This window comes from Salmo salar, chromosome ssa16 (assembly GCF_905237065.1).
Source record: "Salmo salar chromosome ssa16, Ssal_v3.1, whole genome shotgun sequence".
NCBI classification, from domain to species: domain Eukaryota; kingdom Metazoa; phylum Chordata; class Actinopteri; order Salmoniformes; family Salmonidae; genus Salmo; species Salmo salar.
The window spans coordinates 2,699,760-2,727,357 of NC_059457.1; the positions used below are offsets into that span (position 1 = coordinate 2,699,760).

The 27,598-nt window shown below is 41.6% G+C and overlaps 1 protein-coding gene across 5 annotated transcripts in view; it reads left to right on the top strand.

Moving 5' to 3' along the window:
- Positions 1-1,722: 1,722 nt before the first annotated feature.
- Positions 1,723-27,598, top strand: part of LOC106573033 (zinc finger protein 862) — a 35,192-nt gene continuing 9,316 nt past the window's right edge. For 2 of the 5 annotated variants that reach the window (XM_014147649.2, XM_014147654.2), the window contains exons 1-6: positions 1,723-1,922; positions 2,685-2,808; positions 14,697-14,791; positions 14,883-15,139; positions 15,460-15,527; positions 15,808-15,995. In XM_014147649.2, the coding sequence (XP_014003124.1) occupies positions 2,744-2,808; positions 14,697-14,791; positions 14,883-15,139; positions 15,460-15,527; positions 15,808-15,995 (673 nt within the window). In that variant the 5' untranslated portion in view covers positions 1,723-1,922; positions 2,685-2,743. The other 3 variants (XM_014147650.1, XM_014147651.2, XM_014147652.1) reach the window with 3 other exon arrangements.

The following is a 27,598-nucleotide window of genomic DNA, read 5'->3' on the forward strand; positions in this document are numbered from 1 at the left end:
TTAATAAGATTATTTCTTTCATTCAGATCTAGGATGTGTTGTTTAAGTGTTCCCTTTATTTTTTTGAGCAGTATACTACGGCTTTCAGACAATCAGCATTCAGGGCTCAAACCACCCAGTTCATAATTGGAATTATCTAATGGCAGAGGATTTTAATGCTGTGAACTATGAAGTCTCTGTGCAATTGGACCATTCTTTTGATTCAATTTCTGCCTTCACTAATGCACCATGCCTAATGTTATTGTTACTTTGGGACAGTGAGTGCAAAATTCAGTGCATTGTCCTGTTTAAAAATATATATAAATAATAATTAACACATTCATGTAAAGTCCTAAGCTCCAAAACCAATATACCAAAAGAATATAGCAAATGTGCATTTATATTTGGAAGCCCTTATGCATTTCATAAATATCAGCCTCAAAAACGGTTAATTTCTGCTTCAGTACAGTGTATAAGTTCACAGATGTGAAAGAAAAAGCAGTTGGCAACTAAGACTCACTCAGATGTGCGTTATTGGGCTTGTGGGTTTTACAGTGAAAGTAGTATATTTTATGCATAACAATGGCATTTCCAGTTCATTCCAGAGTGAATCTAGAGTAGCTCACTTATACATTCTCACCAGTGCATTATATATTCTGTCAATGGCTTTTTAATATAGTCTAGATTTTTTGTTCTTATGCTATACCAAGTCATGATTGTGGCCTTCTAGTATTGTTTATGCATTTCATCATCCATAATACTTATAATTCATCTGTTGTGACTTCCCTATTGTTGCAACACCTTGAGAGTCTTACCTCATCCACTGTAAATTCAATTGGAGGAGTTTCTTCTTTAAGAGTACAAAAAAGTATCATTAAAAAAACTACATTTGGTGAAAGATTATGCATTGTAGCGATACGAATAAAAGGTTCACCTGGTGTGCTGAATTGTGTAAATTGTTAATTACACAAAACTGAATATTTGTAAAATGTTTGTATTTTTCATCATTTTAAAAGGAGTGTTTATTTTTTGACTTCGCTTGTTACAGATCTCTCATTTGTTTGTACACCTGACATTGTGAGTGATCCGGTGTGTTTCTTACCTCTCTCCTGTACTGAGCCTCTTCTGTGATTAGTTATTTGTATGCATTGTTTAGAAAATACTGTAGGGAATATGGGAAGAAGTTGATATTAGGAGCATTTGATCAATTTGTATTTATTTATTTTATCATTTTGTTAATAAATTGTCAAAAGCAACCTGCCTTGTCATTGAAGTGTGTGTTTAAGTTTGGTGGGAGGGGGAGTTGTCAATATAATATTTTCTTCAGAATTGCATTTCAATTTTGTTCTATCATTTAACTATTTACTTTTAACTAAATAGTTTAAATATAACTCCGCTTAGATTATGCCACTGTCCATGAGAACTGATGAGGTCTGTTTTGATTGTGTACCGTTTTCAAATTATTTCAGCCATAAATTGATTTCAGCAATATTTTTTGGAGGACATAATTGAGGACAGTTTCTCAATCTACCCAGGCTAAATTTAAAACTTTCTTTACTTTTTCCGTGTAATAATTCCATAGGTTCGTTTCTGAGCATTCTGTCTCAAGGTTGTTTCTCTCGCGCCCACACAGCACATCTAGTAATGCGCGTTGCACGAAAGGTGACAATTTAACTCATATGTTTGTACTGCGTCTTTTATCTCTGAACTAAAGTAGCTTTCTTCCGTTTTCCATGTCATTTCCTGTAATAAAAAGATGGTGGTCAAAGCCGAGAGAATCGGCTGACTCATAGTAATTACTTCTAATAGGAAAAACTTTGCATTGCCGTGGACTAGTGAAATCAAAGAGTGGCGGTGCGTCAACGAAGGGGATCACGGAGTCTTGGGTCGGTAGATAAAGTGCTCAACGCAGACCCTCTGGAGCCCTGCAGATTCTATAGGTGGTGAGTCGTATTACTAGCCAATGTGGCCAATGAAAATGGCTTCCGAAAGCGTTAGGCAAATTGCCAATTGCCTGCAAACGAGAATCCAGGAAATATCTGGAAATAGCGCAGTGCACGACATATCTGGAATCTATCACATAGTATGACTATGCTGCTGTGTTTTTCCTTGTTGTTGTGTAGGAACAGCAAACTTCGCCGATAAATGTAAGTTTGTTTTTTGAGTATCATTATTTGTAGACCCGTCTCTACTGAATACTCGAGCGTCCTCCGAAAGCGGCAGCCTTGACGACCAATCAGCACTGTCGATTCGCTGCCGCAATATTTTGGAATTCGGGATTTGTGGCCATCGTCCTCAACAACAGTTTGGTTGAACAGGGGTTTCTCGTGGTCACTTCGAACGTTTGATGTCCAGAGATTGACCACATGTTACATTGTAACATCTCAGAATGCAAACCCTGCATGAGACATATGCTTGGTCTGTAACGCTTTTTGCCTTTTGTGAGTGCAGCTTGCCTTATGTAAATATGTTTGAAAATAACATCACATTTTTTTGACAGAATTAGCAGAGACGGGATGCTAATTAGAGTTACCCCCATTATAGTGAGTGCATTTAGAGTTCGGCTTTTGTGAAAATAGTCCAAATATTTTCATTTTGAGGATTTCAGATTATTTTCAAATGTGCCCTTTGTATCTGTGCAACTCGTCATAATAACCAGCCTACTTTGTGTTGTAGATCACCTTGTTTTTCCGTGTTATTTGCAGATTAATGATGTGGGACTGAACTTGCAAACAGTACGCTCACTCCCCTCCTTCCGTCCACAATGGCAGCATCATCTGCCTATCAAACCGAGCCTTCCTCAGAAGTCGGGCCCAACAGCAGCCCCAGGTAGACTGATGCTGGGCGATTCCAGTGTTGTGGACACTACATTTGCATGCAAAATCATAACTTTAATATCTCACAAAATGGACGAACAAAATATAAATGAAACTTTGGATGTATGTGTCCCCCTTGGAATTACAAGAAAGCGGACTTCTACATGTTAGCATGTTGGAGAAATAAAGTAAATAAGAATCATTATGGATGTTACATGAACAAGCTTTTTTGGATAGCTATTTGGAAGGAAAGGCTTGGCTGAACACCAAAACGATCATTTTGAAAACATGGTAATTTCCATGATTACTTTAGAGAGGAAAAATAACCTTTATAGTTGCTACAACCTCCGTTATGGATGTTACAGAGTCTGAAATAGACATTCAAATCATGATAAAAATCTATAATAACACATTTGTTATCATTTGTATTTTTTTAATAAGGTCAGCAGAAGGCATAACACTTCAAGATTGCATAATTACAGGTAGCCTGAATAGTATAAAAGGCCAGTCACCAGACCCTTACATTAAAAAAATTCCCTTCACTTTTATATACACTACCGTTCAAAAGTTTGGGGTCACTTAGAAATGTCCTTGTTTTTGAAAGAAAAGCAAATTTTTTTGTCCATTAAAATAACATCAAATTGGTCAGAAATACAGTGTAGACATTGTTAATGTTGTAAATGACTATTGTAGCTGGAAACGGCAGATTTGTTATGGAATATCTACATAGGCGTACAGAGGCCCATTATCAGCAACCATCACTCCTGTGTTCCAATGACACGTTGTGTTAGCTGATCCAAGTTTATAATTTTAAAAGGCTAATTGATCATTAAAAAAACCTTTTGCAATTATGTTAGCATAGCTTAAAACTGTTGTCCTGATTTAAAGAAGCAATAAAACTGGCCTTTAGACTAGTTGAGTATCTGGAGCATCAGCATTTGTGGGTTCGATTACAGGCTCGAAATGGTCAGAAACAAAGACTTTTCTTCTGAAACTCATCAGTCTATTCTTGTTCTGAGAAATGTAGGCTATTCCATGCGATAAATTGCCAATTAACTGAAGATCTTGTACAACGCTGTGTACTACTCCCTTCACAGAACAGCGCAACTGGCTCTAACCAGAATAGAAAGAGGAGTGGGAGGCCCCGGTGCACAGCTGAGCAAGAGGACAAGTACATTAGTGTCTAGTTTGAGAAACAGAAGCCTCACAAGTCCTCAACTGAACCAGAGTTGCAAAGAAAGGCCATATCTCAGACTAGCCAATGAAAAAATGTATATGGGCAAAAGCACACAGACACTGGACAGAGGAACTCTGCCTAGAAGGCCAGCATCCCGGAGGGGGTCAAACGTTTTGGGTAGCCTTCCACAAGCTTCCCACAATAATTTGGGTGAATTTTGGCCTATTCCTCCTGACAGAGCTGGTGTAACTGAGTCAGGTTTGTAGGCCTCCTCGCTCGCACACACATTTTCTGTAGGAATGAGGTCAGGGCTTTGTGATGGCCACTCTAATACCTTGACTTTGTTGTCCTTAAGCCATTTTGGAAGTATGCTTGGGGTCATTGTCCATTTGGAAGACCCATTTGCGACCAAGCTTTAACTTCCTGACTGACGTCTTGAGATGTCACTTGAATATATCCACATAATTTTCCTCCCTCATGATGCCATCTATTTTGTGAAGTGCACCTGTCCCTCCTGCAGCAAAGCAATCCTGCAACATGATGCTGCCACCCCCTTGCTTCATAGTTGGGATGGTGTTCTTCGGCTTGCAAGCGTCTCCCTTTTTCCTCCAAACATAACGATGGTCATAAAGGCCAAACAGTTCTATTTTTGTTTCATCAGACCAGAGGACATTTCTCTAAAAAGTACAATCTTTGTCCCCATGTGCAGTTGCAAACCGTAGTCTGGCTTTTTTATGGTGGTTTTGGAGCAGTGGCTTCTTCCTTGCTGAGCGGCTTTTCAGGTTATGTCGATATAGGACTCGTTTTACTGTGGATATAGATACTTTTGTACCCGTTTCCTCCAGGATCTTCACGAGGTCCTTTGCTGTTGTTCTGGGATTGATTTGCACTTTTTGCACCAAAGTACGTTATTCTGTAGGAGACAGAACGCGTCTTCTTCCTGAGCGGTACGAGGGCTGCGTGGTGCCATGGTGTTTATACTTGCGTACTATTGTTTGTACAAAATAATGTGGTACCTTTTAATGGCACAGTCAACTTAGTGTATGTAAACTTCTGAACTACTGGAATTGTAATATTATGAATTTTAAGTGAAGTCATTTGTCTGTAAACAATTGTTGGAAAAATCACTTGTGTCATGCACAAAGTAGATATCCTAACTGACTTGCCAAAACTATAGTTTGTTTACAAGAAATTTGTGGAGTGGTTGAAAAACGAGTTTTAATGACTCCAACCTCAGTGTATGTAAACTTCCGACTTCAACTGTAGATATTCCATAAAAAATCTGCTGTTTCCATCTACAATAGTCGTTTACAACATTAACAATGTCGACACTGTATTTCTGATCAAAATGTTATTTTAGTGGACCAAAAATATTTTTCTTTCAAAAACAAGGACATTTCTAGGTGACCCCAAACTTTTGAACGGTAGTGTATATCAAAATGAAACTTTACCAGTTGAATCTAAACAACAATATATTTGTTTGTATTACAACTTCTCTGAAATGTGCAAATGAGACAATATACCTTTGGGATACCATTCAGCAACAGGTGGGGCTGCATCCCCAACAACCCAGTGTGTGGATTATTCTTCTACGTTGGGGTACCAGGGAGTTGCAGCGCCGTAGACATCATTGCTTACGTCATATGGAGTACAGGAAGCATGTTTTGCCTGTATTGAGCAGAATATACAGTCTTCTTCACATTATGCAACAGAAGACCAGATCCCGGTCTTCCTCCTGTCAGGGGAGCCCTCTCCAACAGGTTGCAGTGGAGAACATGCGGTGGTCATATGGAGGACAGCCGCAATAAGTTGTTTCTTCGGAACCGTTGCCAGGTGTGTCTGTGACCATCGGGCGTGACTATACTGCCTCTCCAGCCTGTGCACCATTGTCAGGCAAGGCTGCGACTGAGACCGGGCAGGGACACGTCATGTCCTCGGCTCCTGCTGGTCCTCGGGAGTTGCCTGCTACAGAGACTGAGCCCAGACCAGATGTAATTTCCGATTCCCCCTCCGCATCTGTGGAGTATGGGAGAACCCTCTCCCTGGCTCGGGCGGCCTATGTGATTCCAGCATCGTCGCCCTTTCTGCCTCTGACTCTCTGCCAGTCCCTGCACTAGGGGACCCTCCAGCAGCACCGAACCGGTCTGCTGTTACTTCTGATCATCGGCCCTGCCCTGACCTAGGCCCAGCTCCAGTCCTGGTCGTGCTGCCACTGTTCTCAACCCCTGACGTGACTGTGGGGGACAAACCAGACCTCCGTTGGGGAACCGACGCCACCAGGCCTCTCCTCTGCTGAGGCACAGCCCGCCTCTGTGGGGGAACCACTGCCGCACCAGGATTTCTGAAAATTGACCGGCAAGATTTAAATTTTCCGGAGATTTTGCGAAATTTACCGGACATCCATATGCATTGGGTACATAACGCTTTAGGACGTCCACCCACCGTGCTCAAAATCACATTTAGATTATTGTAATTAATCTTAACAGAATATAACTTAGCCTGCAAAGTTGTAATAAAATAAAGTAGAATGTTCTTATACCAACATGACAGGTTTTATTGAAAGCGAAACGTTGCACGTTTCGTCGTCTTTCCTGTTATAAATCATAAATGAATTAAATGTAATATTCAGTGCCTTCAGAAAGTATTCAGACCCCTTGACTTATTCCTCATTTTGTTAGGTTACAGCCTTATTCTAAAATTGATTATAGTTTTTTCCTCTCACCAATCTACACACAATACCTCATAATGACAAAGCAAAAATAGGTTTTTCACATTTTTTACTAATTTATTAAAAATAAAAAACGGAAATATTAAATAAGTATTCAGACACTTTACTCAGTACTTTGTTGAAGCACCTTTGCAGCGATTACAGCATTGATTATTTTTGGGTGAAACGCTACAAGCTTGGCACACCGTTTTTTGGGGAGGTTTTCCCATTCTTCTCTGCAGATCATCTCAAGCTCTGTCAGGTTGGATGGGGAGCGTTGCTGCACAGCTTTTTCAGGTCTCTCCAGTGATGTTCCCGAAGCCACACCTGCGTTGTCTTGGCTGTGTGCTTAGGGTTGTTGTCCTGTTGGAAGGTGAACCTTCACCCCAGTCTGAGGTCCTGACAGCTCTGGAGCAGGTTTTCATCAAGAATCTCTCTGTACTTTGCTCCATTCATCTTTGCCTCGATGCTGACTAGTCTCCCAATCCCTGCCGCAGAAAAACATCCCCACAGCAAGGTTATGCCACCACCGTAGGGATGGTGCAAGGTTTCCTCCAGACGTGACGCTTGGCATTTAGGCCAAAGAGTTTAATCTTGGTTTCATCCGACCATTCTTTGTTTAATCTCAGACCATGTTTCTAATTTCTCTGGGGACTTGGCTCGCCTCTATCAGGGAGCCCCTATTGCCCGGCACCTGACTTGTTACAGTGGGCTGCCCCTACTTCTGTGCTATCCGCATGGACATCTTAAGCCCTCTGTCCCCTGGCTGCACCTGACCTGCAGCTGATGGAGTGGCTGCATGGGGTAACTACACATGGTGGCGGGGACCAGCACTACTGACATTCCAGCAGGGGAATTCTTTATTTTTGTAAATATGCTGCATACATATTTAAGGGTGGCTGTTACATAATTCCCCTGCCGAGGGTGCTGTGGGAATAATTTTCAGCATGTGTGGTGGTGTTTATATCTGGCTAACGCCATGTAGTCTAGCCTCCTCGCGTGAGAGATATCGATCACTCGTGGCTTCAGCCAATCAGACTCTCCCCATGAACCCCACACTCTGTCCATGCACTAATCACGCATTCTGTGATTGGTCAGATGCTCATAGCTAGCCCTGCACTGGTCAGATAGTTCTGTTGCATGCTCCCGCAAGGGTATAAATATTGCCCTGAGTCTGACTGTGTTATCGGGTAGAGGTATGTGCATGGGATGTGTTAACACAAAGTAAGTTGTAGTTGTTTAACTTGGCTCTGTATGCGTCTAAAAGTATTCATGATATAATTAAGCAATAAGGCCCAAGGTGGTGTGGTATATGGCCAATATACCACTGCTAAAGGCTGTTCTTAGGCACAATGCAACGCAAAGTGCTAGGACACTGCCCTTAACCGTGGTATATTGGCCATATATCACAAAACCCCGAGGTGCCTTATTGCTATTATAAACTGGTTACCAACGTAATTAGAGCAGTGAAAATAAATGTTTTGTCATACCCATGGTATACGGTCTGATATACCACGACTTTCAGCCAATCAGCATTCAGGGCTCGAACCACCCAGTTTATAACAGTTATTATACAACGAGTGGGTCTAATCCTGAATGCTGATTAGTTAACTGCATTCCAGATGGTGTCTTTTCTACAAGTTACCACCGGTTAAATCTATTATGTTAAAATGCCTATTTACTCTGTTCCATCTGACTGTGCAATCCACTTTCTCATCAGCCAAGCCAGGCAATTTATAAACTTGATCTCCACTATAAAAAGCATTTAGACATTATCTCACATTTTTTTTAGACTAACATTTATTTTTCAACAGCAGAGATTTGTATAAACATTGCGGTCTGTCTCTCCGACTTTGCAACATTGTTTCAATATTCAAATTTGATCTCCAGCTGTCCCATAAACGTGTCAGGGAATTGGGACGAGACAGACAGGCAGGCAGCATTTCTCAGCCAGTCGAAATCATAAATCAACTGGCATATTTTTTTATGGATGTATACAAAGAAATGTAAATTGAAAAAAAGGTAAAACAAAACGAAGTGCAGTTAGTTTTCAATCTTCTGTTGTGCCTTGCGGTCGGAGGCCGAGCACTTGCCATACCAGGCAGCGATGCAACCCATCAAGATGCTCTCTATGGTGCAGCTGTGGAACCTTTTGAGGATCTGAGGACCCATGCCAAATCTTTTCAGTCTACTGAGGGGGAATAGGTTTTGTCGTGCCCTCTTCACGACTGTCTTGGTGTGCTTAGACCATGTTAGTCTGTTGGTGATGTGGACGCCAAGGAACTAGAAGTTCTCAACCTGCTCCACTGCAGCCCCGTCGATGAGAATGGGGGCGTGCTCGGTCCTTCTTTTTCTGTAGTCTACAATCATTTCCTTTGTCTTGATCACGTTGAGGGAGAGGTTGTTGTCCTTGCACCACAGGGTCAGGACTCTGACCACCTCCCTATAGGCTGTCTCATAATTGTCGGTGATCAGGCCGACCTGTTGTGTCATCGGCAAACTTAAAACCTGTTGAGGACAGATGTTCCGCTAGCCAATATCCAATGGAACAGTGTGGCGCGAAATACAAAAACCTCAAAAATGCAATAATTTCAATTTTTCAAACATACGACTATTTTACACCATTTTAAAGATCAGACTCTCGTTAATCTAACCACATTGTCCGATTTCAAAAAAGCTTTACAGCGAAAGCAAAACATTAGATTATGTTAGGAGAGTACATAGACCAAAATAATCACACAGCCATTTTCCAAGCAAGCATATATGTCACAAAAACCCAAAACACAGCTAAATGAAGCACTAACCTTTGATGATCTTCATCAGATGACACTCCTAGGACATTATGTTATACAATACATGTATGTTTTGTTCAATCAAGTTCATATTTATATCCAAAAACAGCTTTTTACATTGGCGTGTGATGTTCAGAACATGCATTCCCACCAAAAACTTCCGGTGAATTTACAAAATTACTCATCATAAACGTTGACAAAATACATAACAATTATTTTAAGAATTATAGATACAGAACTCCTTTATGCAATCGCGATGTCAGATTTTAAAATAGCTTTTCGGCGAAAGCACATTTTTCAATATTCTGAGTACATAGCTCAGCCATCACGGCTAGTTATTTTGACACCTGCCAAGTTCGGGGCACACTAAACTCAGAATTAGTATTAGAAATATTGTATTACCTTTGCTGATCTTCGTCAGAATGCCCTCCCAGGACTGCTACTTCCACAAGAAATGTTGTTTTTGTTCCAAATAATCCATAGTTATGTCCAAATACCTCCGTTTTGTTTGTGCGTTCAGGTCACTATCCACAAAGGGTAACACTCGAGTGCATTTTGAGACAAAAAAAATCTAAATGTTCCATTACTGTACTTAGAAGCATGTCAAACGCTGTTTAAAATCAATTTTTATGGGATTTTTCTCGTAAAATAGCGATAATATTCCAACCGGACAATAGTGTATTCATTCAAAGACGAAAAGAAAAAACAGAGTGCTCGTGTGATTGCGCATATCCAATCTCTTTGTCCCCAGGCAGACCACTGAGAAACTGAGCTACTATACTCTGCCCAGAGACAGGAGATGCCTCAATTCGCTTTCTGGAGGCTTTAGACAGCCAATGGAAGCCTTAGAAAGTGCAATGTAACCCCACAGATGCTGTAGTTTCGATAGAGAATCAAAAGAAGAACTACAAATTCTCAGACAGGCCACTTCCTGCTTGGAATTTTCTCAGGTTTTTGCCTGCCATATGAGTTCTGTTATGAGGTGAATGCACCAATTTGTAAATCACTCTGGATAAGAGCGTCTGCTAAATGACGTAAATGTAATGTAAATGTTATACTCACAGACACCATTCAAACAGTTTTAGAAACTTCAGAGTGTTTCCTATCCAAATCTACTAATAATATGCATATTCTAGTTTCTGGGCCAGAGTAGTAACCTGTTTAAATTGGGTACGTTTTTCATCCGGCCGTGAAAATACTGCCCCCTATCCTAAACAGGTTAATGATGGTGTTGAAGTCATGCCTGGCCGTGCAGTCATGAGTGAACATGGAGTAAAGGAGGGTACTGAGCACACGCCCTTGAGAGGCCCACGTGTTGAGGATCAGCGTGGCAGATGTGATGTTACCTACCCTTACCACCTGGTGGTGGCCCGTCAGGTAGTTCAGGATCCAGTTGCAGAGGGAGGTGTTTAGTCCCAGGGTCGTTAGCTTAGTGATGAGCTTTGAGGGTACTATGGTGTTGAACGCTGTGCTGTAGTCAATGAACAGCATTCTCACATAGGTGTTCCTTTTGTCCAAGTGTGAAAGGGCAGTGTGGAGTGGGTCTAGGGTTTCTGGGATAATGGTGTTGATGTGAGCCATGACCAGCCTTTCAAAGCATTTCATTTCTACAGACGTTAGTGCTACGGGTCGGTAGTCATTTAGGCAAGCTACATAAGTCTTCTTGGGCACAGGGACTATGGTGGTCTCCTTGAAACATGTAGGTATTACAGATTCAGACAGTGAAGACACTTGCCAGTTGGTCAGCGCATGCTCGGAGTACACATCCTGTTAATCCGTCTGGCCCTGCGGCTTTGTGAATGTTGACCTGTTTAAAGGTCTTACTCACATCGGCTGCGGAGAGCGTGATCACACAGTCATCCGGAACAGCTGATGCTCTAATGCATGTTTCAGTGTTAGTTCCCTCGCAGCAAGCATAGAAGTTATTTAGCTCGTCTGGTAGGCTCGTGTCACTGGGCAGCTCTCGGGTGTGCTTCCCTTTGTAATCTGTAATAGTTTGCAAGCCCTGTCACATCCGACAAGCGTCGGAGCCGGTGTAGTACGATTCGATCTTAGTCCTGTATTGACCCTTTGCCTGTTTGATGGTTTGTCGGGGGGCATAGTGGGATTTCTTTTAAGCTTCCGGGTTAGAGTCCCGCTCCTTGAAAGCGGCAGCTCTACCCTTTAGCTCAGTGCGGATGTTGCCTGTAAAACATGGTTTCTGGTTGGGGTATGTACGTACAGTCACTGTGGGGACGACGTTATTGATGCACTTATTGATGAAGCCAGTGACTGATGTGGTGTACTCCTCAATGCCATCGGAAGAATCCCCGAACATTTTCCAGTCTGTGCTAGAAAAACAGTCCCGTAGTTTAGCATCTGCTTCATCTGACCACTTTTTTTATAAACTGAGTCACTTCCTGCTTTAATTTTTGCTTGTAAGCAGGAATCCGGAGGATAGAATTTTATGGTCAGATTTGCCACATGGAGAGCGAGGGAGAGTTTTGTATGCGTCTCTGTGTGTGGAGTAATGGTGGTCTAGAGAATTTTTTTCCTCCTCTGATTGCACATTTAACATGCTGATAGAAATTAGGTAAAACTGATTTAAGTTTCCCTGCATTAAAGTCCCCGGCCACTAGGAGCGCCTGTTTGCTTATGGCTCATTGTATACGGCTCATTGCTGGCACTAAAACCGCACTCATTGGTCTGTGGTGGTATGTAGACAGCTACGAAAAATACAGATGAAAACTATCTAGGTAGATAGTGTGGTCTACAGCTTATCATGACATACTCTACCTCAGGCGAGCAAAACCTCGAGACTTCCTTAGATATCGTGCACCAGCTATTGTTTACAAATATACATAGGCTGCCACCCCGTGTCTTACCAGAGGCTGCGGTGCTATCCTGCCGACAGTGTATAACCCACCAGCTGTGTGTTATTAATGTCATTGTCCAGCCACGACTCGGTGAAACATAAGATATTAAAGTTTTTAATGTCCCGTTGGTAGGATATACGCACTATCAGTTCGTCCCATTTATTTTCCAGTGATTGAATGTTGGCTAACAGTACGGAAGACAGATTAGCCACTCGTCACCTGATCCTCACAAGGCACCTCGATCTCTTTCCGCGAAATCTGTTTCTTTCTCTAGCAAATGACAGGGATAAGGGCCTTTTCGGGTGTTTGGAGTATATCCTTCTGTCTGACTCATTAAAGAACAATTCTTCGTCCAATCACATCCACAACCATTATGGATGTTACAAATATCATCATGCTAAAAAAAGGACACTGACAATGAAAAGAGAGAAACCAATTATTTACCACATGGTCTGTATTGCTTCAATAACATCATCTCACAACTAATACTGGGGGACAGATGTGAGTGAAAATTCAAGGTCTGTGAGCCCATTCTAAAAGCCATGAAATATGATTGACTGCAAAGCCTTTTTGGTCAACATTCATGCAATTTCCTATTTAAACTTTTCAAATAAAGCCTGAACTCCAACATATACAGTTACAAGAAAAGTATGTGAACCCTTTGGAATAGCCTGGATTTCTACATAAATTCCTCTATGTCACAACAATAGACAGACACAGTGTGCTTAAACAAATAACACACCAATTATTGTATTTTTCTTGTCATTATTTAATGCATAATTTAAACATTCACGGTGTAGGTTGGAAAAAGTATGTGAACCGCTAGGCTAATGACTTTTCCAAAAGCTAATTGGAGTCAGGACTCAGCTAACCTGGAGTCCAATCAATGAGATGAGATTGGAGATGTTGGTTAGAGCTGCCCTGCAATATAAAAAACACTTACAAAATCTGAGTTTGCTATTTACATGAAGCATTGCTTGATGTGAACCATGTCTCAAACTAAAGAGATCTCAGAAGACCTAAGTTTAAGAATTGTTGATTTGCATGAAGCTGGAAAGGGTTACAAAAGGATCTCAAAAAGCCTTGATGTTCATCAGTCCACAGTAAGACAAATAGTCTATAAATTGAGAAAGTTCAGCACTGTTGCTACTCTCCCTAGGCGTGGCCATCCTGCAAAGATGACTGCAAGAACACAGCACAGAATGTCATTGAGGTTAAGAAGAATCCTAGAGTGTCAGCTAAAGACTTACAGAAATCTCTGGAACATGCTAACATCTCTGTTGACGAGTCTACGATATGTAAAACACTTAACAAGAATGGTGTTCATGGGAGTACGCCACGGAAGAAGTCACTGCTGTCCAAAAAAAACATTGCTCCACGTGTGAAGTTCGCAAAAGAGCACCTGGATGTTCCACAGCACTACTGGCAAAATATTCTGTGGACTGATTAAACTAAAGCTGAGTTGTTTGGAAGGAACACACAACACTGTGTGGAGAAAAAAAGGCGCAGCATACCTACATCAGAACCTCATCCCAACTGTAAAATATGGTGCATCATGGTTTGGGCTGCTTTGCTGCCTCAGGGCCTGAACAGTTTGATATCATTGACGGAAAAATTAATTCCCATGTTTATCAAGACATTTTGCAGGAGAATGTTAGGCTACCTGTCCGCCAATTGAAGCTCAACAGAAGTTGGGTGATGCAGCAGGACAACGACCCAAAACACAGAAGTAAATCAACAACAGAATGGCTTCAACAGAAGAAAATACGCCTTCTGGAGTGGACCAGTCAGAGTCCCGACCTCAACCCAATTTAAAATGCTGTGGCATGACCTCGAGAGCGGTTCACACCAGACATCCCAAGAATATTGCTGAACTGAAACAGTTTTGTAAAGAGGAATGGTCCTCCTGACCGTTGTGCAGGTCTGATCCGTAACTACAGAAAACGTTTGGTTGAGGTTGTTGCTGCCAAAGGATGGTCAACCAGTTATTAAATCCAAGGGTTCACATATTTTTTCCACCCTGCACTGTGAATGTTTACACAGTGTGTTCAATAAAGACATGAAAACGTATAATTGTTTGTGTGTTATTAGTTTAAGCATACTGTGTTTGTCTATTGTGGTGATTTATAGGAAGATCAGGTCAAATTTTATGACCAATTTATACAGAAATCCAGGTAATTTCAAAGGGTTCACATACTTTTTCTTGCCACTGTAGGCTATTATTAAGGATAATTATGAACTATTTGGGCATGCGCATGTTGACTTCTATGCAGTGTTGCATTGTTCTTTGCATGCTGTATTGAAGATAAGCATTACAAGCCCATGTAGGGTATCAATTGATCATGTATTGTATGTGATTTCTTACCACAGCCTAATCAAAGACGAGTGTGAGTCAGAGGACCCAAGCAATAAACTCAAGGTTGATCACGGTGCCAGTGAGAGTCACCAAAAAGTAGACTTCTGGTGTAAGTATCATCATCTTTCTAACAATTCTCATGCTGAACATTGGTGTGTACTACCATCAAAAACTGACCAATGTCCAAAAAAATTCTACAGTCTGTGAGGAGTGCAAGGAGTATTTCTTGGAGGAATGCCCCACCCATGGTCCTCCAGTCTTTGTGCCAGACACATCAGTGGCACTGGGGGTGCCCAACCGGGCAGCCCTCACGGTGCCCTCTGGAATAGAGATCGTCCAGGAGGAGGAGGTGGATGTGTGCTGCATAGATGCGGGCATCCCCAAGGGGGCGCTCTTTGGCCCATATCAGGGGGAGCTGGTGTCAAAAGACTATTCCGCAGGGTTTTTCTCATGGATAGTGAGTTGAGCATTATCAAGGACTTTTCCTGAACTGTTTATAAATACGTATTTCATTATTTGTCAACATTTATACGCATTTATAATGGCTTATTAATTTAATTCGTGTTTATTTATTAATTATAAATGTTTAACCAATGGTCCTAACCCAACTGTTTGTATGTTATACATTTGTAGCCATATCAGCGTGAAAAAGGCTTAAAAGGGTCAGGGATCTTTCTCCAGGGAACGTATCTCATCCTTGAGCTGTCCTCCATTTTCTAAACACCACACCATTCTGCTATTGCTGGTATTTTTCATCCTTATTCTCAATTCTCTTAGATCGTCGATGAAAACAACACATACAAATCCATTGATGGCAGTGATGAAACTAAAGCTAACTGGATGAGGTACAATTTAGTAATAATGTTGATCATCAATAAGCCTCTCAGTTTTGAGATTAGAATTGAACAGAAACCGATGAACTTCATCAGCCGTGAATCTTTGACATTAGTGTTGAGCATTCAAAGAATGTGAGAGGACATCCTAAATGAAGTGTGTGAAGATCAGGTATAATTTAACCTGTTTACTGTATGTCCATTGCTTTAAACATGTTTATGCTACAACCTATGTTGTATTAAGACCTAATGCGACTGACAGATATTTATGGTTTTTGTTCATATATTACAGGTATATACGGAATTCGTCGGATGAGAATGAGAGGAACCTGACTGCGTTCCAGCATGGAGAGCACATATACTTCCGTGTGTGCCGACAGTTGTCGACAGGAGAGAAGCTCCGTGTTTGGTACAGCGATGACTACATGAGGCGGCTGCACAGTGTCTCGCAGGACAGCATTGACCGTGACCTGGACACAGGTGAGACACCCCCCTGAAATGGATTTCAATTTGCCTCATGTGGCTGCTCAATATGACTGACTTCATTAAATAAATATCCATCACTAGTAAAACTAGTGTTATTTGTGTTCCATTTACTTATTTTGGAGCGATTATGACGGCCAGTGTTGATCGAAGGAGATTTCAATGTTGTGCACAAACTTGTTTACATCGCTGTTAGTGACCATTTCTCCTTTGCCAAGATAATCTATCCAACAGGTGTGCAGCTGATTAAACAGCAGGGTCATTAATTGCACAGTAGCACCTTGTGGTGGGGACAATAAAAGGCCACTAAAATGTGCAGTTTTGTGTCACAACACAATCTCACAGATGTCTCAAGTTTTGAGGGAGTGTACAAATGGCATGCTGACTGCAAGAATGTCCACCAGAGTTGTTGCCAGAGAATATTTGGTTAATTTCTCTACCATAAGCCGACACCAATGTAATTTTCAAGAATTTGGCAGTATGTCCAACTGGACTCACAACCACAGACAACGTGTAACCACACCAGCCCATCACCTCCACAACCGGCTTCTTCACGCCACCCGGACAGCTGATGAAAATATGGGTTTGCACAACTGAAGAATTTCTGCACAAACTGTCAAGACACCATCTCAGGGAAAGTCATCTGCATGTTTGTCATCCTCACCAGGGTCTTGAACGTCGTGACCGACTTCAGAGGGCAAATGCTCACCTTCAATTGCCACTGGCACGCTAGAGAAGTGTGGTCTTCACGGATGAATCCCAGTTTCAACTCTACCGGGCAGATGGCAGACAGCTTGTAGGGTGTTGTATCGGTGAGCTGTTTGCTGATGTCAATGTTGTGAACAGAGTGCCCATGGTGGCGGTGGGGTTATGGTATGGGCAGGCATAAGCTATGGACAATGAACACAATTGCATTTTATCGATGGCAATTTGAATGCACAGAGATACCGTGATGAGATCCTGAGCCCATTGTCGTGCCATTCACCGGGACACCAACACCTCATGTTTCAGCATGATAATGTCTCAAGGATCTATACACAATTACCAGAAGCTGAAAATGTCCCAGTTCTTGCATGGCTTGCATACTCACCAGACATGTCACCCATTGAGAATGTTTGGGATGCTCTGGATCGGTGTACGACAGCGTGTTCCAGTCCTCGCAAATATCCAGCAACTTTGCACAGCCATTGAAGAGGAGTGGGACAACATTCCACAGCCAACAATCAACAGCCTGATAAACTATGCGAAGGATATGTCATACCAGATACTGACTGGTTTTCTGATCCACGCCCCTACCTTCTTTTGTGTGTTTGTATCTTTGACCAACAGATGTATATCTGTATTCCCAGTCATGTGAAATCCATAGATTAGGGCCTAAGACATATCAATTAACTGATTTCCTTATATGAACTGTAACTCAGTAAAATCTTTGAAATTGTTGCATGTTGAGTTTATATTTTTGTTCAGTGTCGATATCCTACTCCCATAATTCAAACAATGAAAATACCAAGACATGTTTTCTTTACTTTCATCTCTTATAAAAACTCACAAATTCCCCTCACCTCAATGTTTTGAGATATGAATTGAGTAGGTGGATGACCTCCTGCAAAGTAGTCATACATTTGAATCAAACAATTATTAGGCTACACAGCACTCTCTAGATTGGGAAGAACAGACTAAGTACTGTGAAAACCAACCTATGAAACACAACCGCCCCGGTCTCCCCGAATCACTGTTTGGTTATTGGCTGTTCAATCCCGCATGTTGTTAGAAGACCAGCGAAAGTAAAAATGTGAAGATTTGGAAACAAGTCAGTCTCCTTGATTATTAGGCTATCATAAATGGATTTAAAGTGTGCATTTTGTGCAATAAACTAATGACGTACATGCTTTTGTTATGGCATTTTAGTTTGACTGACAAAAGTATACTTGGTCTGGTCTTTGGTGTCCCAATGCAAATAGCGTAGCCGGAAATGCACCCCAAACCAATGTTCCCTCTAAACTGTGCGCAGCTCACCTCTCTCAGAATAAATATCAGCCCTCGCAGAGAAGCACGAGATTGAACTTCACTCAACTTTCTAGAGTTTTCCCATTTTAGTTAACTCTATCAATGTTTCACTCTACTGTGGGAATTGCTATCAAATCATTGCATTATAAGCCACTTTCAATGTATCATACCGAAACAAAACTAACTATGTAAGACTCTGTATGTTAAACTAACTGTGCAAGAGATTTTCTTGTAAGCAGAGCGCATTGGAGTAGGATTCGATTGCATTGACAGGCACAACTCAGGCCTGTACTCTACACAGACTGGTGCGCCATAACCAATCAGAGCTGCAGTAGGCCTTTATGCAAATAGCCATTGCCATATATGGATCTGCCATTCACTTTGAACTGGACTGTGTTTACAGCATGAGCGGCTGTGAGTAGATGTGCTTGTTTTGCGTTCAAAGCTAGAGCTGCATGTTGCCACCTGTGCACATGTGTTTCTTTGCTAGTTAGTGAGTTATTAGCCCAGTTATAGCTCATTTCTAGTCAACAATGGGGGAGTGATTGCTTCCTACAAGAGCACAAAACGTTTGCATTTCTGGCCATCTTTGAAAAGCGAGTCACGTAAAAGCACTTTTTATGTCTTAAAGGGGCTGTGTTGTATTTTGAGACAGGCTTGAATAAGCTAATTAGCCAATAGGCAGAGGGTAGCATAATTTATCTGAATGAATTTTATTTCGTAAAGTGGTTTCTTGCATCAAACAGAACATTTTCAGTCACCTTGTCTTAAGGACAAGTGGATAAACAGGTTGTCAAGCCCTGCATTTTTGTTCAAAAGTCTCATGGAATGTAGGCCTACATTGAACACCACACATTTGCTGCTGCTGTAGGCTGAATGATAGAACAGCTATTTCCATGTTAACATTTTATGGGATGTCTTTTTCTTCATTGTTTTTTTATGGTAGGCCACTCTGTTAGGCCTACATTATGATCAAATGTAGGCCTAAAACTGTAACTTAAAGCGTGTACAGCCTCAGTGTTCACAGTAAACGCAAGCCAGAAGTTGCACATAATTTTGACAACGTTCACGTTTGTGCTTAGCAGGCCTGAAATTTGCTCAGTGGCGAATTTTGTATGTACTCGCGACCAGCGAGTACATACAGTGAGGGGAAAAAAGTATTTGATCCCCTGCTGATTTTGTACATTTGCCCACTGACAAAGAAATGATCAGTCTATAATTTTAATGGTAGGTTTATTTGAACAGTGAGAGACAGAATAACAACAACAAAAATCCAGAAAAACGAATGTAAAAAAATGTATAAATAGATTTGCATTTTAATGAGGGAAATAAGTATTTGACCCCCTCTCAATCAGAAAGATTTCTGGCTCCCAGGTGTCTTTTATACAGGTAACGAGCTGAGATTAGGAGCACACTCTTAAAGGGAGTGCTCCTAATCTCAGTTTGTTACCTGTATAAAAGACACCTGTCCACAGAAGCAATCAATCAATCAGATTCCAAACTCTCCACCATGGCCAAGACCAAAGAGCTCTCCAAGGATGTCAGGGACAAGATTGTAGACCTACACAAGGCTGGAATGGGCTACAAGACCAGCACCAAGCAGCTTGGGTGAGAAGGTGACAACAGTTGGTGCGAATATTCGCAAATGGAAGAAACACAAAATAACTGTCAATCTCCCTTGGCCTGGGGCTTCATGCAAGATCTCACCCCGTGGAGTTGCAATGATCATGAGAACGGTGAGGAATCAGCCCAGAACTACACGGGAGGATCTTGTCAATGATCTCAAGGCAGCTGGGACCATAGTCACCAAGAAAACAATTGGTAACACAATACGCCGTGAAGGACTGAAATCCTGCAGCGCCCACAAGGTCCCCCTGCTCAAGAAAGCACATATACATGCCCGTCTGAAGTTTGCCAATGAACATCTGAATGATTCAGAGGACAACTGGGTGAAAGTGTTGTGGTCAGATGAGACCAAAATGGAGCTCTTTGGCATCAACTTAACTCGCTGTGTTTGGAGGAGGAGGAATGCTGTCTATGACCCCAAGAACACCGTCAAAAATGGAGGTGGAAACATTATGCTTTGGGGGTGTTTCTCTGCTAAGGGGACAGGACAACTTCACCGCATCAAAGGGACGATGGACGGGGCCATGTACCGTCAAATCTTGGGTGAGAACCTCCTTCCCTCAGCCAGGGCATTGAAAATGGGTCGTGGATGGGTATTCCAGCATGACAATGACCCAAAACACACGGCCAAGTCAACAAAGGAGTGGCTCAAGAAGAAGCACATTAAGGTCCTGGAGTGGCCTAGCCAGTCTCCAGACCTTAATCCCATAGAAAATCTGTGGAGGGAGCTGAAAGTTCGAGTTGCCAAATGTCGCCTCGAAACCTTAATGACTTGGAGAAGATCTGCAAAGAGGAGTGGGACAAAATCCCTCCTGAGATGTGTGCAAACCTGGTGGCCAACTACAAGAAACGTCTGACCTCTGTGATTGCCAACAAGGGTTTTGCCACAAAGTACTAAGTCATGTTTTGCAGAGGGGTCAAATACTTATTTCCCTCATTAAAATGCTAATCAATTTATAACATTTTTGACATGTGTTTTTCTGGATTTTTTTGTTGTTATTCTGTCTCTCACTGTTCAAATAAACCTACCATTAAAATTATAGACTGATCATTGCTTTGTCAGTGGGCAAATGTAAAAAATCAGCAGGGGACGAAATACTTTTTTCCCTCACTGTATAACATCCTCCATTCGGGCTGCAAAGGCATCGGTTTCCTCCATAACTAGCTTTAATGGCTTGCCCCTGAAAATTGGGAAAATGTACTGTCTTAATAAAACACAATTTTGATGCTTATTTATAAAACCCTCTTAGGCCTCACTCCCTCCTATCTGAGGTATCTATTGCAGCCCTCATCCTCCACATAAAACATCTGTTCTGACAGTCACATTCTGTTAAAGGTCCTCAAAGCACACACATCCCTGGTTCGCTCCTCTTTTCAGTTTCGCTGCAGCTAGCGACTGGAACAAGCTGCAACAAACACGCAAACTGGACAGTTTTAACTCAATCTCTTCATTCAAAGACTTAATCATGGACACTCTTACTGACAGTTGTGGCTGCTTTGTGTGGTGTATTATTGTCTCTACCTTCTTGCCCTTTGTGCTGTTGTCTGCCCAATAATGTTTGTACCATGTTTTGTGCTGCTACCATGTTGTGTTGCTACCGTGCTGTGTTGTCATGTGTTCCTGCCTTGCTATGTTGTTGTTTTAGGTCTCTATTTATCGTGTTGTGTTGTCTCGTCGTGATGTATGTTTTGTCCTATATTTAATTTTTTATGTTTAATCCCTGCCCCTGTCCCTGCAGGAGGCCTTTTGCCTTTTGGTAGGCTGTCATTGTAAATAAAAATGTGTTCTTAACTGACTTGCCTAGTTAAATAAAGGTTAAATAAAAATAATAAAATAATTTAAAAAATGCACAGCGTTCACCCAATCCGGTTCTTACACGAGTCTGTTGTTTACCCCTGCTGTACACAATGTCCAGAAGTAGCTAGACACCATAACATGGTGGTGGGGAATTGTTTTACTAAGACAGTAGGCATATTTTCACCGATTTCTTATATATTTTTTTTATATATCTTTTCCACCGCCCCCCCCCCCCATTAATTTGAGTTAAGGAGGAAACTGGCATTTTTGCAGCCTGATAGGAGGATGTTAATGTACGGACAAGTCGCTGGGGGACACGAGTGTATTACCAGCTGGGCTGATTGCGTCAACACCTAAAGGTAATACACGACGTCAGGAAGAACTTCACCCTCTAGGGGTCTTGTGTGCCATCTGGACCACCATTCGGTCTGGTCGAAATTGCTAGTTGGGCCATGGGGTGGGGGCTTTCCGATGATTTGGTTCTGTGGGTGTTGGAACAGAACCTGATGGTTGTTGACTGTATATAATTTGAGCTTTAGACTCTTAAGTCCATAACAACATGAACAATTACTACTGGTTTCAGTCTGTTCTTCAAACAGCCTGTATTTAAAAGAATGGATTAGGGCAGGTTCACAAATGAGCAAACACTATCTACTGTCTCAATCAAATCTTATTAGTCACATGCGCCGAATACAACAGCTGTAGACCTTACAGTGAAATGCTTACTTACGAGACCCTACCAGACAATGCAGTTAAAAAAATATGGATAAGAATAAGAAATAGAAGTAACAAGTAATTAAAGAGCAGCAGTAAAATAACAATAGTGAGACTTTATACAGGGGGGTACCGGTTAGTTGAGCTAATATGTACATGTAGGTAGAGTTATTAAAGTGACTATGCATAGATAACAGAGAGTAGCAGCGGTGTAAAAGAGGAGGTGGGGGGTGGACAATGCAAATAGTCTGGGTAGCCATTTGATTAGTTGTTCAGGAGTCTTATGGCTTGGGGTTAGAAGCTGTTTAGAAGCCTCTTGGACCTAGACTTGGCGCTCCGGTAACGCTTGCCGTGCAGTAGCAGAGAGAGCAGCCTATGACTAGGGTGGCTGAAGTCTGACCATTTTTAGGATGAGAATGGGGGTGTGCTCGGTCCTCTTTTTCCTGTAGTCCACAATCATCTCCTTTGTCTTGATCACATTGAGGGAGAGGTTGTTGTGCTGGCACCACACGGCCATGGATGAAATCATCTGCTGTTTGACAAAATAAAAGGTCTAATCCAGCCATGAGGTTTATTGTAGCGTCATATTTATGTTTATTTGAACATTTGAATAAATATTTGCGAAAAAGGCTACTGTAACTGATGTGCATGCAAAATTATATCAGATAACGAGGGCCAGTCCTGGTCCACATGTCATGACAAGTAATTCAAATCAGATTTAAAAAAATTGTCATATACTTGCAGGCTTCTCACAAGGTTCAATGGCGAGAAAAGGGAACAATCAAATAAGTGACATAGTAATACTAGAAATAATTTAAACAAAAATAAAACACAGTACAAAAGAGGCATGCAGATTAAAATAAGAGTAAGGTAAAATAAATTAATAAATAGTATCATGAACATTGTTTACCCCTGTACACAGTGAGTGGAAAAACCGAATACAATGCATAGAATTATAGAGACAAATTATGAACAGTACAGGAGTTAACTAAATAGGCTATACACTGTATTTACATTAGTAGTGCAGATTGAGAGCTGGCTATTGCATTGGTCTGGTAGACTAAAGTGATTCCAGTCACTGTTCAGAATAGTAATGTTTTATTTGTCGTACAGGATACACAAGGTATGCACTGTCCAACACTGTCTTGACAATGCAACAAGAAATAATTAAATATAAGAATACGTACATAAAGTAAATGGCTCAGTAGAATATAATAATGTTTGTTGCATAAGTATAATACAGGAAAGCACAATTTGTAGTACAATATTTATTTACACATGCATCAATAAATGGTAGGGTGCAGTAGGCAGCCCGGGATTCAGTTGTTGAACAGTTATGACTTGGCGGTAGAAGCTAGCTTTGAGTTTGGTAGTCCGACTTGATGCGCCAGTGCAGTCTGCCAGATATTGACCCTCACTGCTGCTCCCTCTTCCATGCTCACTGCCTTCTCCCGCCTTCAGGATTGGAGGCCCCTTTTAGTTAACGAGTGAACTGAATATGGACCTCCTCAATCATGGCATCCTGGGTTACAGGCTTTCTTCAATGACTCCTATACACAAAGAAAAAACATTGAGTTACATTTTAATTGCACGTGGTCTAACACACATGCATTTACTGAAAAAGCAGAGAAAACCAGTGCAATAATAACCTGTAAGCACATCAAATAGTCTGGAATAATAGCGCAAACTTCAGAAAAGGTCCTTGAAACAGGCTTTTCTGCCCCAGTCCTGTTTGTGGTAATGGCAAGATCATTGGACAGAATGCAAGGTAGCATCCATCTCTCTGTGCACTTAATGCCCTTGACCCCGTTTATAGACAGAAACGTAACCTACAAAATCAAGAGAAGTTTTAGAAATGACACACCATTTTAACATATTTCCCTCCCCATGTTAGGTGAGCAATAGTTGGGCTAGTCTGTGAACAAGAGGCTCCCATAATGGGCTCAGTTTTTTTTGTCTGCAAATGAGGTATTGCAGAGTTGGGCTTATGGATCAATTATTTATTCAACGTTTCTGTGGAAAAAAGAACAACAATGAATATGTAGCTTACTAGAACTAAACAACATGCAAATGTCTGGTCTGAGACAGAGAGAAGACATGCTCAGAGTTACCACCCTGCGAATTCAATAAACTTGACGTTCCCACGTTTACGGCTATGCAAGTGTTGAAAGAAAATAAAACAATCAATTAGACAAACGATTTGGTTCACAAACAAAAGTAAGTATTTGGATTTAGGATTTTTACATCTACTCTGGAAATCACATCAACTGCTGTGGTTCCGTCTTTGCCTTTAGTTAACAGAGTTTCAGAGAGAATTTAACTGGCTCTGCTAGAACTGCAAAGAGAATGGTAATAACTACAGTACTGTATTTATTTACCCAAATTAACAAGCTTGCAACCCTAGAATTGTTTTTTAAATTGAAAATGGCAGGTTTGGGCACTGATCAGCACCTAAATCAGAACGCAGTGGCTGTACAGTAACATGCTATAAATGATGGCAGAGCGCAGGCTCTGCGCTTCACAGCTCTGTGTGGGTTTTGACTGACAGACATTCTAAACTTGAGCACCGTACGTGACAAAAAGTTACCCAATTAGCTGGAGGGATGGGGGCAACTTCTTGTTGCTTACGGCCACTGCTTACAGCCACTTCCAATTTAGGCACTTGTCAGTACCCAAACCTGCCACGTGGGAACACCAAGTTGCCCCCATCCCTCTAGATAATTGGGTAGCTTCAGCACATTTGTGGTTGTCTGAGTGACGGAAATTATTTAAATGAAGAGGACTATCTAATTTGAAAGATGAGACATTGAGGATTATAATAAATACCGGTTTGATGTCATACAAGCAAGCCAAACATCCCAGAATCCAAATGTGCACTAAACATTTCCATTTCATAAAACTCATGTCAAAGTATTCAGACCCCTTGACTTTACACATTTTGTTAGTTTACAGCCTTATTCTAAAATTGATTAAATAGTTTTTTCCCCCCCTCAATCTACACACAATACCCCATCATAACGAAGGAAAAACAGCTTTTTAGAAATTTTACCAAATGTATTAAAAATAAAAAACTGAAATAAAATGTACGTAAGTATTCAGACCCTTAACTTTGAAGCACTCTTGGCAGTGATTACAGCCTTGACTTCAAGCTACAAGCTTGGCACACCTGTATTTGGGGAGTTTCTCCCATTCTTCTCTGCAGATCCTCTTAAGCTCTGTCAGGTTGGATGGGGAGAATTGCTGCACAGCTATTTTCAGGTCTCTCCAGAGATGTTCAGTCAGGCTCAAGTCCGGGTTCTGGCTGGGCCAAGGACATTCAGAGACTTGTCCCGAAGCCACTCCTGCGTTGTCTTGGCTATGTGCTTAGGGTCATTGTCCTGTTAGAAGGTGAACCTTCGCCCCAGTCTGAGGTCCTGAGCGCTCTGTAGCAGGTTTTTATCAAGGATCTCTCTGTACTTTGCCTCGATCCTAACTAGTCTTCCAGTCCCTGCCGCTGAAAAACATCCCCACAGCACGATGCTGCCACCACCATGCTTCACCGCAGGGATGGTGCCAGGATTCTTCCAGACGTGACGCTTGGCATTCAGGCCAAAGAGTTCAGTCTTGGTTTCATCACACCAGTTTCTCATGGTCTTCGAGTCATTGGGTGCCTTTTTGCCAACTCCAAGTGAGCTGTCATGTGTCTTTTACTGTGGGGCTTCCGTCTGGCTACTCTACCATAAAGGCCTTATTGGTAGAGCGCTGCAGAGATGGTTGTCCTTCTGGAAGGTTCTCCCATCTCCACAGAGCAACTCTAGAACTCTGTCAGAGTGACCATCAGGTTGTTGGTCACCTCCCTAACCAATGCCCTTCTCCCACCCCATTGCTCAGTTTGGCCCGGGAGGCCAGCTCTAGGAAGAGTCTCTTGGTAGTTCCAAACTTTTTCCATTTAAGAATGGCGGTCACTGTGTTCTTGGGGACCTTCAATTCTGCAGCCCTTTTTTGGTACCCTTCCCTAGATCTGTGCCTCGACACAATCCTGTCTCGGAGCTCTACGGAGAATTCCTTCGACCTCATGGCTTGGTTTTTGCTCTGACATGCACTGTCAACTGTGGGACATGATTTGGAAAGGCACACACCTGTCCATATAATGTCCAATCAATTGAATTTACCACAGATGGACTCCAAGTTGTAGAAACATCTCAAGGATGGTCAATGGAAATAGGATGCACATGAGCTCAATTTCGTGTCTCATAGACAAGGGTCTGAATATTTATGTAAATAAGGTATCTTTGAATTTCTAAACCTGTTTTCACTTTGTCATTATGTGGTATTGTGTGTAGATTGCTGAGGATCATATAATTTTTTTGGGAATAAGGCTGTAACAAAGTGTGGAAAAAGTCAAGGGGTCTGAATACTTTCCGAAGGCACAGTACAGTGTCATTGTTTATGATCACTATGTTTGGTGTACAGTTACAAGATGACGTGGCGACACCCTGAGTTGTCCTGAACGGAATGAGCCTATGTTTGTCTATTGTGAAGAAAATTGGCTGCAGAACATGCACCTGAATTGCGGTGTATTTTCTTGTGAAAAGGAGTTGGAACCTACATTTTTTTCCAATTGTTTCGTTCTAAACAGAACCATACATGTTTTGTTCCATTCCAATGTTCCAACCAGCAAAATAAAGTTCTGAACCGGTTTGAACCCGAAAAAAGTACTAGTTTATATCGTTCCATTCTATTCCTTTTTAAACCTCAAACCATTTTTCTTCTTCTTACTTCACCAATCAGTGTGGATAGAGCACCTTGCTCTAGGAGCGGGTAAGCGATTTAGTCTGTACAGGAAAGTTGTTAAGAGCAAATTGTATTTTACCGTAACAGCATGGTTTAATCATAATGAAAGACGAACACACACTGTGCTGCCAGTCATAGTATAGGGCGCACGAGATGCAACTGACATTTTGCAGGTGAGGAGAGCGCGAGAGAGGATGGAGGAAGCAAGCCTTGAAGCGCTGGACATTTTATGACAGGCATTATCTGAATTAGGCCCACAGAATTATACCTACGGAGGAGTGGCTTCTATGGAGGCACTTTAAATGTCTTTGAACTTCCGAGCTGGTTTAACGTTGTGTAACGGCTTTGACTTGAGGTTGTTTGTAGGGTTGCCAGGTAGGTTGTGCCTACCAGAGAAAATATTGATTTCTCCTTTTTGTTTGGAAGGGAATGAGTCCCGTCTGGTCCTTCAAGTCTACACCAATACAAAAGACTCATGTAACAGTCAGTATGGAAATACTCTTTTCATAAACCCTTAAAACATTACAAATGACTTCAAAACCACTGTTCTTTAGCGTTGGTTGTATTACCAAAATAAATGATCACACACATATAACAAACAATGAGCTCTGGTTCCTCAAGAAAAGTCCTGTACCTCAGGCCTAAAAAGTGTCCAGCCCAGTAAATGAGTACAGTGAACTCA